An 18,019-nucleotide genomic window follows, 5' to 3' on the forward strand; every position below is an offset into this window, starting at 1 on the left:
TGCACAGTTGAAGGGAATCGATCACTATCTCCTAAAACTAACCTACTTATGAGCCAGTATTCATACGATGACTCCTGCTGCTTCACACGGCCTTGGCTGGGCATTACCTTTGCAAGCAGTGCTTGCAATTTCAGGTCTGCATAGCTGTTGTTCCTGCAGAGCGGACCCTCCCTCTATAGCATGGCATTGCAATCACCTCGAGCCATCTACATCGGATGTTTTTAAACTGATGGACACTCGGTCAAGACCCGCCCACCTGATGATTAAGGACCAACACAGCCAATCACTTGCTGCCCATCCCCTCAACCAAGCCTAGCAGGCAGCAAATCTAAATCGAGCGCCCATCTGTAAAGAATAATTCAGTCACAAAAATCAACTCCAAAACGATACACAATAAACCCACTTCCACATACAAATTACATCAACACTAATTCGCCATTGTGCAGGGCAATCGCCCTGCAACAGACGGAAATGTTAGTGTGCGATGCCTCACAAAATGCAAACCATAGTTACGTCGTTTTACTATGTGCAAGTAAAATATTTTATATCTGAAGGAAAGAATCGAGCTGTGAAAGTAGGACATAATGCCTTTTGAGTCGACAATTAATGGACACGCACACACAGGACAAGACAGACTTTATTCGAGTGACATCTGGAAAGAGTATTTTGGAAGCTGATGTGGGAAACTCACAATTTGTGGACTATGGTGGTCATGTTACATGACCACACACGTACCTGCCAATGAAGTTCAATACACTGGTTGCAAATGCTAGTGTATATTGCCCAATAACCTCCAGGATTCATTGATCCATCTTCAATACAAAGGCCACCAGTGTCTGAGGAAGAAAAACAAGCCGATGCCATCACACTACCTCAGTCCACCATGTTTAACACTGGACATGATGAACTTCTTTAAATTCTTCTACTCGCTTCCTCCAAACATGTTGTTGCTATATTGGTGAGAAAGTGTATATTTTGGGTTTGTCTGATCACTTTTATATTTTGTAATTTTCGAATAAAATCAGTTTTGAAATACTGTTCATATTTTCAGTTTTCCATTTACTGTACTTAATATTTTTGTCAAAAAAAATTAATTGTAACTTCATAATATGACTAAAATGTGTTGTTACACTGTATAATGGTGTGTGTGTGTGTGTGTGTGTGTGTGTGTGTGTGTTTAGTATATTGTATTTTTGTGTTTGAAAAACACTGTCGCAGGCATCTGCCAAATAACTAAATATGCATAAAGACATCTGCCTAATAACTAAATATATACCATTTCCTATGTATCTTACTATTACATTTCTATTAAAATCTATTCTAATTTAAATACATGATTACATTTATTTCTCTACTCCCTGACATAAAACCTCTATTTGTAACAGATGAGCACGTTTAAAAGTTATGTTACTTATCAAGCTGCACAGACAAGGCCCCCCAAGGTGAAGTGGCAGGTCAAACACAGTCCAAGATGATGATGATGATGAGGAGGAGGAGGATTTTAAAAATAATAACCAGTGGGTTGACCAGTGTATTTCCTCCGAGTTAAGACACCGAGTTAAGTTGTTTGTTTTTGTTGTCTTTTATTAAGTATTTTTTTTTTTTATTATTATTATTATTATTATTATTATTATTAATCTGTGCAATACCTAATTTAATCTGTAAAGGTTTGTCATATTTCATGTAAAGTTACTCCCTATTAATTTGTGCTTGTAATTGTTAGTTTATGCAAGATAACACCATTTTCATACCATCATTTTCTGTAGCTTACATTTTCTTATAGAAATTCTAGTATAGCACTTTTTGTTTAAAGACACAGCTCTTACAATATTTAGCCCCATCATTTCCAATGTAAAGTTACACAAATGTTGAGGCTGTTTCCCACGTGGGACACCGCTGCTGTACCCTTGAGAAAGGTACTTTACACAACTGTATAAATGGGTACCAGAATTTGAATGTAAAAATAATTAATTGTAACTGTAAGTCGGTTCCGATCCAAGCGTCAGTCAAATAAATACATTGGTATTATTATTGTAATGTTTACAATGTATTACTAATGTAGCGTTTATCATAGATATAGAACCGTTTTATGGTAGTTACTTAGTTAAAAAAAGATATTCATGTCTGTAAAAAAAAAAAAAAAAAAAAAAAAAAAAGTGGCAATAATGAGGGTAGCGTTGAAATAATCGATGTATGTATGTACTGTACGTATTTATATGCCAATATCAGAAAGCCTGCAGGAAAACAATCCGTCTCCCAAGGTTCATTAGCTCTCTGACATTCTCTAGTATTACCACCCTCTGTTATGGGTTTTGATGTAACGATCAAAAAACACCTGTTTTGTAAAACAATATTTTCACGTAATATTTGTGATTTTAGTGTATTGAAACAACTAAGCACTTCTCCGTCTGTCCCCTTATGTAATGAAGTTTCCTTGCCTAGGCAATATAGCCGCTGATTTGGATCCTACTGCTTGCAGTTTCCAGGGCGTGTCCGATCTATTCTATATCATTTCATCTATGCACCGGGATTAGTGAGCAGTAACGACAATGCTAGTTTGGCTGCGAGTGGAACGTCATAAGAAATTGCTGGATCTGCATTGGTCAGCGTCTTTTACGTCTATGCTTTGAGCAAAACTGAAATTGTTAGCAGTTGAGCTGGAGCTGGTGAATGGAAAGCGAAACGGAGCTCCATTAACGAAAAGTAAACGTTCGGCAAGTATCATTTATTCAACAAAATCCTATTTTACTGAGGATAATATAATTTTTGAAACGTTGTGTGTGGTGTTTCTAGAGCAGGCCAATATCAGTTAAATTTAAAGCTGCCTGAGTCGCCGAGTATGATTTGTTAATGACCGTCGTAGAAAAATTCTGTACACTAAACTCTAGTCTACAGTAAACTACTTTGGGGTTTTGTTTTTAAATATTAAAAGTAATGTTGGTCCGTTTAGAGGGTTTGGTCCGCATTCGCTACGATTTGGTGTGAAGTATGCACATATGTGAAGATGTGTACCATATGTTTGAATCGGAAATCTGGGTGGCCAGGCGTCCCGATGAAATCGGGACCTAACAGTAGGGGCTTTGTCTCATGTCCCGATCTGTCGGGATGCCATTTGTTCCGATTTTTAGAGTAAACTTTGAAAACCCAGGTGTAAAATGTGATTTTTTTTTTAAATGTATTTTCTCGCAACAGCATACTCTACTGGGCGTTGTGAGTTGTTTGCATTGCATTTATGCGGTAATCCAATCACGTTAACAACCTGCAGTCATATGATGCAGTGTGCGTCACGTGTTTTTCTTGGTACGTGAGCCTGTGCGTCTGGTTTTACTGGCGAAGTGGCATAATGGGTGATGTTGTTGACAACCTGTCACTAAAAAGCAAAAAAAAAGTGCAAGTACCAAATGCAGTGGGGGAAAAAATGATTCAATCATGTGCCTGTGGACAAGTATCCAATTATGATTGGGGTTATAATTGGAAATTCACAGACATTTCGCAGACCTGTTTAAACATTAAATGCACCAAATATTTTAGAGCAAAAATAGTGGTACTTGCCTACTTATTAAAACATAGCTGTCATTTGTTAAAAGTCAAGCATGCAACATCTCCCAGAAGTTTCTGCCGACATTCTCTGTCTGGTGTGGATTTCCCCATACATTAAGACTGCACGTCTGCATCCACTGAATTGGTTGGAAGTGTAAGGCATAGTTGTGCTAAGTTATACAGATGTGGACATCAATTAGAAACAGTCTCAAAACTTGGTTACCCAAAGGTATCTGGCATTCTTTAATAAAGTATGCAGCACCGTGGTTGTCATGCTTGTCCCATACAGGAATTTATTTTATCAGCACCGAGTCAAAACAAAGAGAGCGTGCCTATTCAGGTCTAAAATTCTAACTGAGTTTACAAAGGAAACTGGTTGTTTGAACCGAGGTAGCTGTGCTTGATTGTACCTGTAGTGCTGATTTAACTTGGCTATAACCAACACAGGAATACCTTTTTTGTTTGCGCTGACTTTATGTTCTGTTTAGCAGCTCTGTAGTAGCCTTTTGTTTAATGTGTGATTCTGAAGTTATAGCGATCAGTCGTATTTTCTTTGTCACATTAGATGATGTACAAAACAATTACCTACTTCTGCATGTACAGTTTATTTAGGAAATGTCTTAACACGATCCTCAGCCGAAATGTACTTTGATTGGTTTGTCGTCCATTTTTGGTATTTTAGCTAGATTTTAGCAACCTAAATCAGAACAATGCAGCACTGACAGTTCCACTTGCTACATACAGTACAGGTCACAGAAAAGTGCATACAAACGCACTGATAGGCTATTAAAACAATGTTGTCATCAGTACAGTAAACAAGAAAGTTAACCACTTTGGAGTATTTAAAATGAAAGACTGACTGACAGACAGACACAAACCCCCAGGATGGCCATTCAGTTTACAAGAGACGTCTGCTATTTATGTTGAAGTGCTTAAAACTGTCAGTTATAGTCAACATCCAAAAAGGTATAAAAGGTGAGTGGGGTGGAGAAGTTACTAAAAAGTGATAAATCAATTATAATGTGTTAAGTAAGTAATGTATAAAATATGCACTAATCAAATCTAAATGTAAAAATAAAATATGTGAAAGATAAAAGGGGCATTGTTGACCCGGTTACACTTATGCCCCAAAAGGGTCCTGTTTCTCAGTCATAAAAATGTTGTGATTCTTGAAAAGTGGCCAATTTTCTTAGTGAGCCCCTGCCCTTTAATATCCTCAGCATGTTACTGCTATGTTATAAAGTACTACGGGTTCTCATGTCACGTGTTCAATATACACAGTAATCCGCATCATTGTTGTGTTATCTTATCTCATTCTCTATGTTGTTGTCAACCTGCAGAGACAAGAGTAAGTTGATCATGTTTACCTGTGAAATCTGTGGGGAGGAGGGATTCTCTGAACCTGATATAAGGACCCATCTGCTCATAAACCATTTTGAAAATGAGATGAGCTGCCCCTTCTGCTGCTTATCGGGGGTCACCTACGATGAACTCGAGTTCCACATTAACGTAGCCCACTCTGAGGAAGACGGTGAAGCAGCAGACAGCAGTGAACGTCCCACTAAGGAACTCCGCCTGCAGACCGTCGGAGCTGTTCACAGTAGTGGTACAAGCAGCCATTTAGAAATGGATGTTGAGCCTTTAGAAGGAGTATTGAGCCCTTGGGAAACAGACGAAATGCTGTGTACTGGTTCCCTAGGAAGCCATGAAGAGTTAAATGCGGGAACTACCTTTTCTACGGTTCCAAAGGCCCACCCTCCAGCCCCGCTTCAAGGTTCTTCACAAACAGTGACGGTAAAACAAGTTAGTGCACAGGACAGAGGTGGACAGAGAGAGTCCGTCACACCCTACAGGGAATTGAAAAAGCCTGAGCCCTGTGTTACTGGGAGAACTGTAAAGCATGGCACACAGAGCAGCCAATTCCCCAGGCAACAGGAAGCATCTAACAACAATTTTGAAGAACAAGTAAAACCAAAACAAAAGCGCTTGATGTCCCCTGCAAAAGGTATTCTATGATCTCCTACTGCTTTGTTTTAGAAGTATTATATGTGTGTTAACTTACAATTGTGTTAAAGCATTCTGTTGAGGTTTGCTTGTGATTAGGGAGGGAGAGGTGGGGGGCTTACTCCAGGGTTTCTTTTTGACCCCAGCCACGTGAATAGTTTCAGGTTGATCCTAGCCAAGTCACAATTTTCATGAAAAGAGTACAAGTGCTACTCGGGGTCTGTGAACCCAGCTGTTAATATGCAAGTCTGTGTGTGGTCTTTACTAGTTTTGTACTTCTCAGTTTATTTTATCCGTAACTATAAAACACTCAATGCTGGTAAAGTAACACTTCAATTTCATCTATAAGTCACTCTGTGTCTTCAATCACTTTGTGTTTTAGGTATTTCTACAGAAAAAATGTATGCATGTCCAATGTGTGCACTTGTCTGCAGGGACTGCTACATTCTGCAGGAGCATGTTGAGCTACACCTTCAAGAAAGCATGGCTGAAGGTAAAAGCAAAAACTGCTATATGTTTTACGTTATTGACAGTTGAGTATTAATCAAATTTACTGATCAAGCGAGGGTGTTCAGTACCAGTTGATAGTTTGAAAAACAAATACATGAAATGTAAAGTAAATTATACAGATGAGCACTCTGCCTTAAAATAACATTTCTAATTTCTCAGAAAAGACCAGCCACTCCAATCAGCAGCTGCTTAGAAGTCCAGAGGAGGCTGAGGAAAAGTGGAGACCTGAGGTAAATTTGGTAAGTAGAGAACGCAGAAAGTATTAACATTTTATTTTATGTGATAAAACTGTTTTAAATACAAAAAATTGAGATATTTTATTATAAGCGATAATATTGCTAGTGCTAAAAGTAAGAAAATGTATATAAAACCAAGTCAGCTTGACTAACCACTTTTGTTTCAACCAGCAGGGTATCCATGTCTTGGATAACAACGTAGGTTCCAAACAACCTGTTCAAAATGTACAAAAACTTGTATCACCAATGATTGACAAGTCTTCACCACCTAGTGTGAAAACCATCGCCTCAGGTTGGTATTACTGAAATTTAGGTGTAAATGCTTGGTTGAAATAGAAACTAAATCCTCCTGAGTGACTGGAAATCAATAATTTATCCAGTAATACTAAGAAATAGGGGTGCAACAATCGATGCATCGATTATTGATCATCTGCCTTTAAATTTAAGAGCCTCGATTACATATCGGTGAATCGATGCATCAAATTATAACCCAGTTTGAAGTTTCCTGTTGCCAGTTTGCATTAAAACCTTGTGTGTCAGAATGTGCTTCTTTTAGTGCTAGTACAGTAGATTAGAGAGTTGCTAGGATACACACTTCAGGCCTCGTCGGACAAGCCAAATCATTAGGCCTATTTTGTTCACATTTTCTTGATTTAAAAGGCAATACTTTTTTTTTTTTTTTTTGTTTTTTTTTTTTAAATATAAATCTACTGATGACCTTTTGTTTCAAAGCATGTTGTGTTTGGATTATGTGGCAATATTATAGAAGAAGCTGAATTTAGTATGATGGTTAAATTTAGTCAGGATTTTCGAGATTAATTCAAATGTTTTGCTTTGCTTTTGGATATAAAATGTAGTGAACAACCATAGTTCAGATAGAAGTTACTTCTGTTAAACTATAATATTTATTCTTACAATGTTAAAGGGACATCTGATGTGGACGCATATAATCAGAAGTGTTCTAATTTGAATATAAGTTGTGCATTTTTGTTTAACTTATGCACAACAGTGTTTTTAGTTTGTGACAGAATATCTGTAGGGGTGACGTCAGGCGAGGAAGTGAAACCACAGCCCAAGCAATTGCAGGCGAAACTGAGACCCAGTGGCGCTCAGCTTTTATTTAACAAATGAATAAAGACTTTCAAACAACCACAAAATACATGGCTCGTGAGCCAAAATAAACACGGAACACACATAGTAACAAGTAGTATGCTGGTTGCAAAACCAGCAAGCGTAGCAATTGTTATATCCTGTAGTAATAGTTTTCACAACTCACATTTCGTTCCGCCTGTACACACTCTTTGTGCAGCCAAAGCTACAGGTCTTTTATATTATGGCCGAGGGATTAACTCGCTATTGATTTTCTTAACACCTCGGCCATAGTCTGCTCGCGTTTACTATATATAGTATACTATATATATACTATAGTATGCGTGACTCGGCTAATTCAGTAATTACTATCAGACAGTCAAGCATTTTCACAAGATATTTAAAACAAAAATAAATATTGGTGGAAAGCACCCCGCTCTTCCTGCCAAACATAATCCACAATAAAATAATAATACAACAAATAGAAAACATAGTATACACAGGGGCAGGGAGTACCCCGTCACATAGTTATTGGATCTGTTAAAAAAAAAAAAAAAAAAAAAAAAAAAAACTAATGCTAGTTCTTTTATTTTGAAAAATAAAACCGCAATGTATCGATTGTCATTGATAAATGACTAAGATAATCGAATACGAAATTAGGGTGCCGATTGCACCACTAAGAAACCTAAGAATTCTTTGACAGAGGTCTTCAGTGTTGTGCTGAGTTTTGGTTCATTTTTATATCCTTGGATTGGATGTGGTCCCCCATATGAGTAAATCTCTTAATGGTCCCATTAAAGTTATTCCACTGGTATAAGTTTCTACACAACCTTCTAGGTTTCTAAACAAACAATTCTGCATGTTCTGTTATATGCAAAATCAGTAATGTTTGGCCATGGATGATGAGTGTTGTTTACTTGTGTTTTAACATCAGGGGCTCCAGCAAGAAAACTATATGAGTGTCCTATGTGTGCCCTTGTCAGCACAAACAGTCACGTCCTGCAGGAGCATGTTGAGCTTCACTTAATGGAAAGCAGCATCACTGCAGGTATTTCATGTTTGCAGTTAGTTTTTTACTGTGTGTTTACTAGAGCACATGTTTTATTTTACTAGTACAGCTCTTTCACATCAATAACTTGCAGGTCTAACTCTAGACATTTCACTCCCAGGTAAAATTAATACAGCACTTTGGCACCCAAAATAAGTGTTATACCTATTTACCATCAAGGCTTTTAACTTGGCTGTAGGTCACTTTTAAGATCCAACTTCTAAAAAGTTCTCGCTCCAGCAGTTGGATAAATAAAACAATGCAATGTGTGAGGTCTGTTTTAGGAGCAGTTTTACAATTTGTGTTTATTATGTATCGTATAACCTCAAAGATGGGTGTTCATTTTATTATGTGATGTGATGGCTCTTTTATTTCCAGATACCTCCTCAGTCAGTTGGAAACGGGTGGATTCTGACATTTCCTACCATTCAAGATGGACCAAAAATTAGTTTCAATGAGCAATAGCTAATTAAATTGTTCCATCGATCTTACCTGTTGTGCATTTCCGTTCTGTGTAGGTTCACATGTGCAGTTTTACTATCGCATGTGGTTCTTTCAAAACGTTCTTTTTGTTTACGCATTCATTGTTAACTTCCAGCAGATAACTCCCATTCAGACCTGTTTCTGGCTAAAAGGTTACAAGAGGAAGAAGAAAAGCAAAGAAGAGCGGAGGAGGCCGGACGGGAGGCTGAGGAGTTTCAGAAGCTGCAGGTGACTTGTTCATACTTCTGTAGTAACTTAATGCAGAACATATCAATACACATTATGGGCCCTATTCACTAAGCTTTATATCATGACTGACTTAATAGCTAACTAAACTAACAAACTGATAAGTGTGTAGTATAATCACGAGAAAAGCTTGGGAAAACTGCAGAATTACCTTGTCCGTCGACAAGCAAAAATAAATGGCAGTAGATTGATTGGTTTGTGTTTAACCAATACTTCTCCTTTTGCTAAACAGAATCAGTTTGGTTTAGATAATAGCGGTGGCTACAAGCAGCAGCACATTCGAAATATGGAGAGAGCTGTTTCCCGAGGCCAGATGGTTCCAGCAGAGTTCCACAGGCGAAAAGCAGAAATGATGGAATCATTAGCTTCAGGGGCAGATGATGGCAGAACCAGAACATCAGGTCAGTGTCACAAATACAGTAGTTCAGATCATATTTTAAGTTGTAAAATTGTTTCTTGAGGGTACAGGTTTTTTTTGTTGTTTTTTTAAACATTCAGTACCTATTTTTTCACACATTTTAAAAATAATTAAAAAAAAAAAATGATAATAATTCTAATATAACTTGACAAATACATTGGGGCCATCCATTCAGTAGAATCCATTCCATACAGATCACAGCATACTCACTTAAATCACAACTGAAGGCATTGTACTATGAACAAAAAACACAACTCCATAGTTACCGCTGGCACAACTAGTGGAAACTAAAAAACAAGCTTTATGCTACCTTAAAGTGAGCAGGTTTCAGCCTCTGGGGATTCCTCAGTGACAGATGACTTCTTAACTGCATGACCAGCTGTGTGCCTAGTGCCAAGAGTCTCAAACATCCAATGTTCCACAGCAGCATCTGCCTGAAAATCGGCAGGATGAGGTCCATCTGTGCTGATTCTCATGATGTGTGTTGAAAGGTGAGAACGCGGTGGGGTTTTCAATCTCTACATTGCACTAAACCCTGTTTCACATGCAGATGTACTTGGTGATAGAGCCAGCATAATTCCAACTAAGAGAAGAACATTTTTAATGTTCTCTGGCTTGGTTTTGAGCAGGTATTTATATACAGCAAGCATGCTGCAGGTGTTCTCCATTTTATTTAGAGTTAGTTTTAGAGCTATCCACTCACTTTGGGCACAGTCTTTTTCTTCATTGCTTAAAATTGGCTCAAAGTGTCTAATTCATTCTGAAATTTCGTTATTTCCAAATGTTGCAAGAGCTTCTGCATTCATTATAGGCCATTGAAGTTTGAAAGTGGTTTCTATAGTAAAATTTAAAAATGTTTTCCAATGCAGATGATGGTTTCACTCAGGACTTCCAGTTCTTTTTCTTTGATCATTTGAATTTCCAGACAGCCTTATACCCATAAAGGTTTTCTCAGGATAGCCACTAGAAAATGGTGGCAGATAAAGACCAGGTTGGTGTCAGCGTCCTTCTAGTCATACACAAGCGTCTTCCAACATACGACAGCCCTCTGTTATGCAGCAGTCGTCAGATTGAAACTTCTTGGACACCGCCGTCAGTATTTCCAAAATGTCAAGCTAGTTATGCAGTTTTCGTAAAACGCACACTTCTGATCTCATTTAAATAGCACTTAGCTTTGGGTGATTTGTCATGCCTCCTGTCTGCTGCAAGGTGCAAATCAATTTGTACAGTGTTTTTCAGCACGGCCAGTACTGCTCATCTTAGCCGCCTAATTTGTTTCAGTATGCCCATTTGCGCCACAGACAGGTTTAAAATCTCATCTCCTTCAACTGCTGCTAAGGTTTCAGAGGATACTGACATAGTTTTAAAATTCCTTTGATTGTATTCTCACATTTGCAATAGCCAATTCAAGATTATGCGCTATGCAATGAATGTGTATGAGATAAGGAATGTCTCCTGCCATTTGTGCTGCAACAGCAGAGTTTTTTCCCATGTTTACAGCAGCGCCATCCATATTCAGTCGCACTATTTTCTCTAACCGTTGTTCTTCATTTCATTTCTTCTAGAGCTTTGATAATGGCCTCATGCACAGCTTGTGCATCAGCGCTTTCTACATCGATTAACCCTGCTAATTTTGTCAACTGTTTACCATCATGTGTGCAGCAAACGTAAACAATGTCTTCCTCTACAGTATTGCAATCGTTGCGCATATATAGATAGATATACATATATAGATAAACCTCGCTTCCAATTGTGTTACTAAATATTTCTTTTAAGACCTGCTATGTAGTGAACAAACTCCTTGGCGCTTTTGTGATTTAAATAGTTTTGTCACAAACAACTCAATTTTTCACTTGCAATGCACAGAGTTTTTTTAATGTTGTAAATGACATTTTGTCCTTTTGCGATGAAATATGCAGCATTAAACAGCACTTTCATTTTCTGCATTTGTTCTTCAGTCAGTCGAATCATACATTTTTGAGTGGGTGTAGCTTTGGGATTCTCTACTGCTATTTTTGCTCTCATGCACAGGTTGTGCTTTTTTGTTTTGTTATGTGCTGTCACAGAAGTAACTCATACTGCATCACCCTGTACACCCAATTCCAAGTATCAGCTACTTTTTGTTGTTGGAGTGGTTGTGGAAAGCTCTTCAACACTGGCATTGGTCGACATTGACGGCCTTTCTTTTTGCTCTTTTTCAATATGGTTGGGCCTCGCTGTAAAGAACTTTCGAACTTCTTAGATTAAAATCATCAAATAAGTGGAAAAATGGTCGAAGTATTGTTTAAGAATGTTCGATGACAACTTAAAAACTTTTTCAAATTATTTGAAAATTTGTTCTCTAATTAAGCTTTGTTTCTCTTTTTTTTTTTTTTTTTTTTTAACTTCTGCCAATTTTTTCCTAATAGGAGGAATTAAAAAAAAAAAAAAATGCCACGATGGCCTCTTTACTCCCAAACTCTATGCTTTTTGTGCAACTGCACAGGTGCCCTTTTTGTTGTTGTTTTTTAGATGCCTGACTCGGATTTAACCGATATTTTTACATGTCCAGCCAAAATTTAACCATTTGAAGTCTTTGTAACCAATTTATTCTGTTGTAGGTGTAATTGGAGCATTGTATGGCTATTATCAGAGAGACGGCAGAGACGTAGCACACGTGTGGCTTTGTGCCGAAACAGACCATTTCCACTCTGGAGGAGGAGACAAGGGCTGGGGGTGTGGATACAGGAATTTCCAGATGCTTGTGTCCTCCCTGCTAAAGATGGACCAGTACAAGGATTGCTTTAAAGGTACAAGGTTTTTTTGAAGAAATACTGCTAATTAAAAGTGCTCTTATTTGTTTGGTGAGGTTGAAGAGGCCTGCAGTGTATGTGTGGGGACAATCTCATTTCTTCAACTGATGTTTTTTACCCATTTTTAAGTCACTTAAAAACCAACAAGCTGTATAATTTTATGTGCTGCCATGCACAGTACATTTTCCTAAACCTTCTGGTTTATATTTATATTGGGTTGGTCCCCAGTATCAGTGTAACTTGTACCACTTGTTCAGGACAGGTTAATTTAGTCAACATGAGTCCGACTTATTACACTATTGTAATTCTCGAAGATTTTCTAGCCCTAAGCTTGTCTGCACGAGTACACTGCAATTGAACCTTACTGCTTTGCTGCCGACCTTATTTTTTTCCTGCTATTGGAAAGGATGTTCATTGGCCTATGCTGTGTCCTATGTGTCCTACTACATGTAAAGCATGGAAATGAATGTGAGAGGAAAAGAAGTACTTCTAAAAAAAATAGTGGTGTTCTGGCAGCATCAAGGTGATTTATCCGATAGTTGTTGATAGATGAAATGGTAGACAAAGAGGAGGAGAGGCAATACGGATTTATTGGACTAACTAAACCACAATTCTCTTCAGATGAAAAGCAGAAAAGAGAGATTTGATGTTTACATTGAGGTGGCATCCAATAAAAGGTGTCACCTCTCCTTCTCATTGTCTATCATCTGAGAGCAAAAGCCTTGATTAGTATTACTTTTAAAGATATTTCTTTGTTTTTTAGATAAGACAGTTCCTTGTATTCCTAAGGTTCAGGCTCTGATTGAAGATGCCTGGAAAGAAGGTGCTGATCCTCAAGGAGCGTCCCATTTTAATCGCAAGCTGCAGGGCACACGCGCCTGGATTGGAGCCACCGAAATCTACTCTATGCTGATATCACTGCGAGTGAAGTGAGTGGACTTTCTAGATGCATAAACCATAACCTCAAACATAGATTCTAGGGTAAAACTTAAAAAAGTAAACACATGTTTTGGCCCGTGCCGTTCCACTGATACTAGATGAAATGTTTGCTTTTTTTTTTTTGTATACTTGTGGATTGGATAGAATGGGGCATGTTTTAAAAGGGTTTACTCCAATCTTAAATTAACATTTTTTGAAAGGCACTGGAAAACAGACAACTTCAGAGTGCTTAGGAGATGTTGAGTTTGTAGTATTGAAAATTAAGTCATTTTCTACCTTCTGAAGAGAGGTTATTTAAAGAGTAAAAATGAATATAAATATTCCCTGTTCCTTCATAGTACTAGACAGAAGACTATATGGAAGATAAACTCTGCAGTAATTCTCTTCTTTCAATAGGTCTCGCATACTCGATTTTCACTGCCCGACTGGCCCTTCTGATACTCACCCTCGATTGTTCCAGTGGGTAAAAGACTACTATTCAACGGCCATGTGCAGAGGAGCAAGACTGCCTCCGAGGGTCATTCAGACTGCTAGTCCTCCAATTTATTTGCAGCACCAAGGTAGAAACCTATTTATGTTTATGAAAAACCTCTCATGTACTTTTCATAGGACTTGCTAAGTTCTTGAGGGTGTGTCATATTGATTTATGTATTTGCTCTGGTCTAATCAAAGCTATATCTTCAGAACCATTTTTTTGTCCTGTCCAAGATCTGTATAGATTAAAAAGGGTATATGTGTTGACTGGATATATTAAAGTTTACAGTGGAGCATTTACCTTGGCGTGTGTGAGTCTGAAAATGAACCTCCCTCTCAAATGGGTTTGTTCTCTTTCTCTCTGCAGGTCATAGTCGTACAATTGTAGGCATTGAGGAAAGGAAGAATGGAAACCTTTGCCTTTTGATATTTGACCCTGGTTGTCCCTCGCAAGAGTTGCAGAGGTTATTGCAGCCAGATCTCAGTGGTGCCAGACTTAAACATCTCCGCAAATTACCCAGTGCCTTAAAACACAAGCAGTATCAAATAGTGGCAGTAGAGGGCACCCTTTCACAAGAAGAGAAACATGTAAGTACAGCACTGCTTCTGCACAGTGACTCAAAATGAAAAAAACTACCTTTTTGATATAGAAATTTTAAAATTCCCTTAGGAATTTACTTCTAAATTGTAATTATAAACACTAGCAGTGGGTGTTTACGCTAGTGTTGGTGTACAATGTCTGCATTAGGAACATACTGTTGCTTTCGGATAACAAGTGGGATTTAATTTCCTCTGCACTGTGGATACACTGTAGTAGGCAGTAAGTATGCTTACATTTTTATATACCGTATTACTTTGAATAAGCACTGCACTCTGATATTAGATTTGTAATAGACGCTGCCCTTGAATAAACGCTGCTCTCAATAATGAAACATGCAATTTTTTTTCCCTACCCCAGCTAAAATAAATGCAACACTTAATTATATATATATATATGAATGAGCAAGATAAGTAATACATTTTAGTTAGAATGCAGGAGCTGTATGATTTCTTATTTAAGTTTCAAAAATGTATTTCTGTTTTGGTTGTATGCGCGGTATTTTGGCTAGAGAATCTTGATCCAGACAGGAAGTTCAGATTAGGGGGGTGTGGTGTTTTGGAGTGTCAAGAAGCAGCTAGTGTAGCTCTCACTGTAGTGTTGCTGTTTAGGGAATAGCCACAGGATCAACTCATCCTCACAGAACCCCTGCCTGGACCAGGAGACCGTGAGTGTTTAGTTGTCTTGCTGGTTGAAGAGAAAGAACTGCACCGTGTGTTAGAGTTCAGCCCTGCGACTCTTAGAAACTGCTGTTGAATTGACACTTCTCTCTTGTTATTATTTCCCTCTCCATGCTACACTGGTATGTGTCTTCACCTAGTCAAACACTGATCTGATCTGCAAGCTCAACAGCTTTCAGTTTAAAGTTGTAGGACTCTTCACCATCCTGATCAAGTTCTATCCTCAGAAATAAACTTCAGTATTCGCCTCCCTCAAATACCACAATAAAAAAAATGTCACCTTTTGAAAACCACAGTACTTCTGATTACTGCCGCCCTTGAATTGCATCGCAGGTGTTAGTAGCAATTTTAAATAAAAACAGTAGTGTTAATTCAAAGTAATACAGTGTATCTTGATAACTGCTGATCTAATTTTGATGAAACTTGCCAAGTGCATTTTTAAGCACAAGTGTTGGGGTTTATTGGAATATGTAACTATAATGAAAGTCACATTTTTGCGCATGCATGCTGCTGTCATGGTGATTTTTACATTTCTCATCAGGCTGTAACCCCAGTTCTAATTTCCTTTACCTAACAAGACCTAGACCATAAACAAGTCTACAGTACAATTGCCTAGCCTTTTAGGTTTTTGTTGTTCCCTACTAATATGTAGATATGTTTCAATGTCACCATATTTGAATGTCTTGCAGGTCTATCTGTAAAATGTGTATTTTTGATCTGCTTAGTGAATTAGTTTATAAGCATTTAGTAAATACAAGCCCGCAATTTAGAACTGAAAATGGCTTTAACCAGTTTAACATACTTGTAACAAACATTTTTTCCATTGTAGGCATGGCTGCAAAATTCTAGAATTCTTCAAGCTGAGAAGATTCCTTGAGGAAAGTTACATAACATGTTTTCATTTTATTTAAGGTATTTAGATGTGTGTGTTTATAGCCCTGTTCATTAAAACAAATGCTATATGTTTTATGTTGACATTTTTATTGTAAAGTCTAATATTTATAAAATAAATACATTTTTTCTTTGCCTCTCTATTTAATCATGCAGTCCACTTCAATGCTTGAATTCAAGGCCACGTGCCATTTTTTGGAGTTTTTTGGTCCATCTTGAGATGTCTTGCTAGTGTAATGATTGATAAAACCATACTGTTCTATTGTCTGAAAATGTGACATGGTTTATGTAGTTTAAAATCAAATTTTACTGTGCTGAAAAACCTTAAAAAGCTGGGTGGCTGTGTTTATGTTCTTTGTAGCCTCTGTAACCTTAAACAGTGGTGAAGATGTGTTTGCATTTGACCTTGCAGAAAATGGCAATGAAAATAATACCCCATTTAGCTAGGTTTAACAGTTTAAAATATCTACAGTACTACAATGGTAATTGCCTAAATTTAATACCATAAACCAGATTTTAAAAAAATAAATAATTGTTAGTGCTGGGACAAATATCCGAATATTTGAAAGAATATTTTTTTGACATTCGGATACAAAAATCAGATGTTCGTATTCACTAGAAATACCTTGCACTTATTTACCGCCACTCCAGAAGTTGTGTGAGTTTAAAAATGGCAAATGAAAAAGAGCTCTGTGTGATGTAAGATTTAATATAAAAAATAAAATAAACCAGGTTATGCACGTGCACACACAGTGATCGCTATGGAAGGTCAAAAGCCCTGTGCTGCTTTAGGATGAGTCAGACTCTCATGGGCCACAAAAAAAAAAAAAAGGCAAGCACGTCATTCTGAAATGCCTCTCTTAAACAGTGCATAGCTTGCTGGAAATGTTGTTGTGCAGTGATTTTTATATAGCTTGTATATATTATATATTTTTTGTTGCGACTTTATGTGGAATGTAGTAAACGTGAACCAAAATGGTGGGGTGTTTTTTCCGCCCCTCATTTTACAGTGCCATTTCCATGTTTTGTTTTATTTGAAGTTAAATTTTAGTTTTTGTTTGCTTGTTTAGCTTGCTTGTTGAGCAAATATCCGAATATGAAAATCTTGTTTTCATCCAGCACTAAAAAACTAGTAGACAGAGCACACGTAATAGGATATTAAACAGGTGTGATAAACAAATCAATATTATCAAAACGTAGATCAGGACAGGTACCCAGTGAGCTTGAGTCCACCTTGGACTGGTAGTTTGCCTGCTAACGAGAGCCTGGGTGTAAAGATGCAATTGACTTGGCAGTAGGATTGGAGGACACCTACTGAACTTCATGTATCAGGAGTGGCTGTGGGGAGTTGCTGTGAATTGGGAACATACATGGACAGTCTAAATGGGGAGGGCGACAGTAAAATAGTGAATATAGTAGGTATCCAAACCATTATTATATTTACCCTTTTGCAGAAATACTGTCTTATGATCAATCATTTTTAATGTTAGACTTTCATCACACAATTTTGGTATTCACAATGTTGAGTTAACATACACATTTCTTTATTGTTTGGAGCAGTGTCTATGCAGTGTAAGGCCAAATGCTGAAAAATGTATAGAAAATAAGACTCCTCTTTATACTTATACCACTCTTTGATGTGGTCAAACCAAGAACTCATATATATTAAAGAAAAATAATAAGAATACATTGCTTATTGTAAGCTCTCACCATTAACAGTATTGGCAAAAACAAGGTGTTGAATATTATTTTATGTATTTTAGTTTAACGGTTTATTATAAAAAGGAAACGCAATCACACTGCAGTTTACTCTCCTTGTTACGTGCTCCATATAAATCAATTTCCTAAGATCATATTGGCACGTGCAATCTTATCAATAGCTAGATATTTTCATTTGCTTGTATTTTATACTTCAAAGTGGAATATGCAGATATTTTGAAGGCAATGCTAAATAAATACCAAATCACTTCCTGTACTGTAACTCTGGTTCACTCTAATGGTGTAGCTGCAATCCAGGCCATCTGACCTATTGCACAGGAAGCGATTAGCTACCAGGAAGAAACAGGTTGAA

At 37.5% G+C, this 18,019-nt stretch overlaps 1 protein-coding gene across 4 annotated transcripts; it reads left to right on the plus strand.

The window, feature by feature from the left end:
* Positions 1-2,596: 2,596 nt before the first annotated feature.
* On the plus strand, positions 2,597-16,007 carry LOC121317364 (zinc finger containing ubiquitin peptidase 1). 4 transcript variants are annotated; one of them, XM_041253218.1, is made up of 13 exons: positions 2,597-2,714; positions 4,881-5,545; positions 5,927-6,037; positions 6,214-6,293; positions 6,462-6,582; positions 8,314-8,427; positions 9,029-9,138; positions 9,389-9,557; positions 12,175-12,363; positions 13,130-13,295; positions 13,702-13,865; positions 14,147-14,367; positions 15,887-16,007. In XM_041253218.1, exons 2-13 carry the CDS (start codon positions 4,900-4,902, stop codon positions 15,932-15,934), a joined length of 2,139 nt encoding a protein of 712 aa, XP_041109152.1. In that variant the 5' UTR covers positions 2,597-2,714; positions 4,881-4,899; the 3' UTR covers positions 15,935-16,007. The 4 variants fall into 4 exon arrangements, with proteins under 4 accessions (XP_041109152.1, XP_041109149.1, XP_041109151.1 ...); XM_041253215.1 differs by having other exon boundaries at positions 2,598-2,714; positions 9,026-9,138; XM_041253217.1 differs by having other exon boundaries at positions 2,598-2,714; positions 6,465-6,582; positions 9,026-9,138.
* The last annotated feature ends 2,012 nt before the right edge of the window (positions 16,008-18,019 follow it).

The sequence above is a fragment of the Polyodon spathula genome, chromosome 6 (assembly GCF_017654505.1).
Source record: "Polyodon spathula isolate WHYD16114869_AA chromosome 6, ASM1765450v1, whole genome shotgun sequence".
Taxonomy (NCBI): Eukaryota; Metazoa; Chordata; class Actinopteri; order Acipenseriformes; family Polyodontidae; genus Polyodon; species Polyodon spathula.

Bases quoted from the DNA above. Each gene is read 5' to 3' on its own strand.
- LOC121317364 (XM_041253215.1), top strand. From the start codon at position 4,900: ATGTTTACCTGTGAAATCTGTGGGGAGGAGGGATTCTCTGAACCTGAT. The intron at 6,583-8,313 runs GTTGGTATTACT...TTTTAACATCAG, and splicing joins TGTGAAAACCATCGCCTCAG to GGGCTCCAGCAAGAAAACTA. The intron at 9,558-12,174 runs GTCAGTGTCACA...ATTCTGTTGTAG, and splicing joins TGGCAGAACCAGAACATCAG to GTGTAATTGGAGCATTGTAT.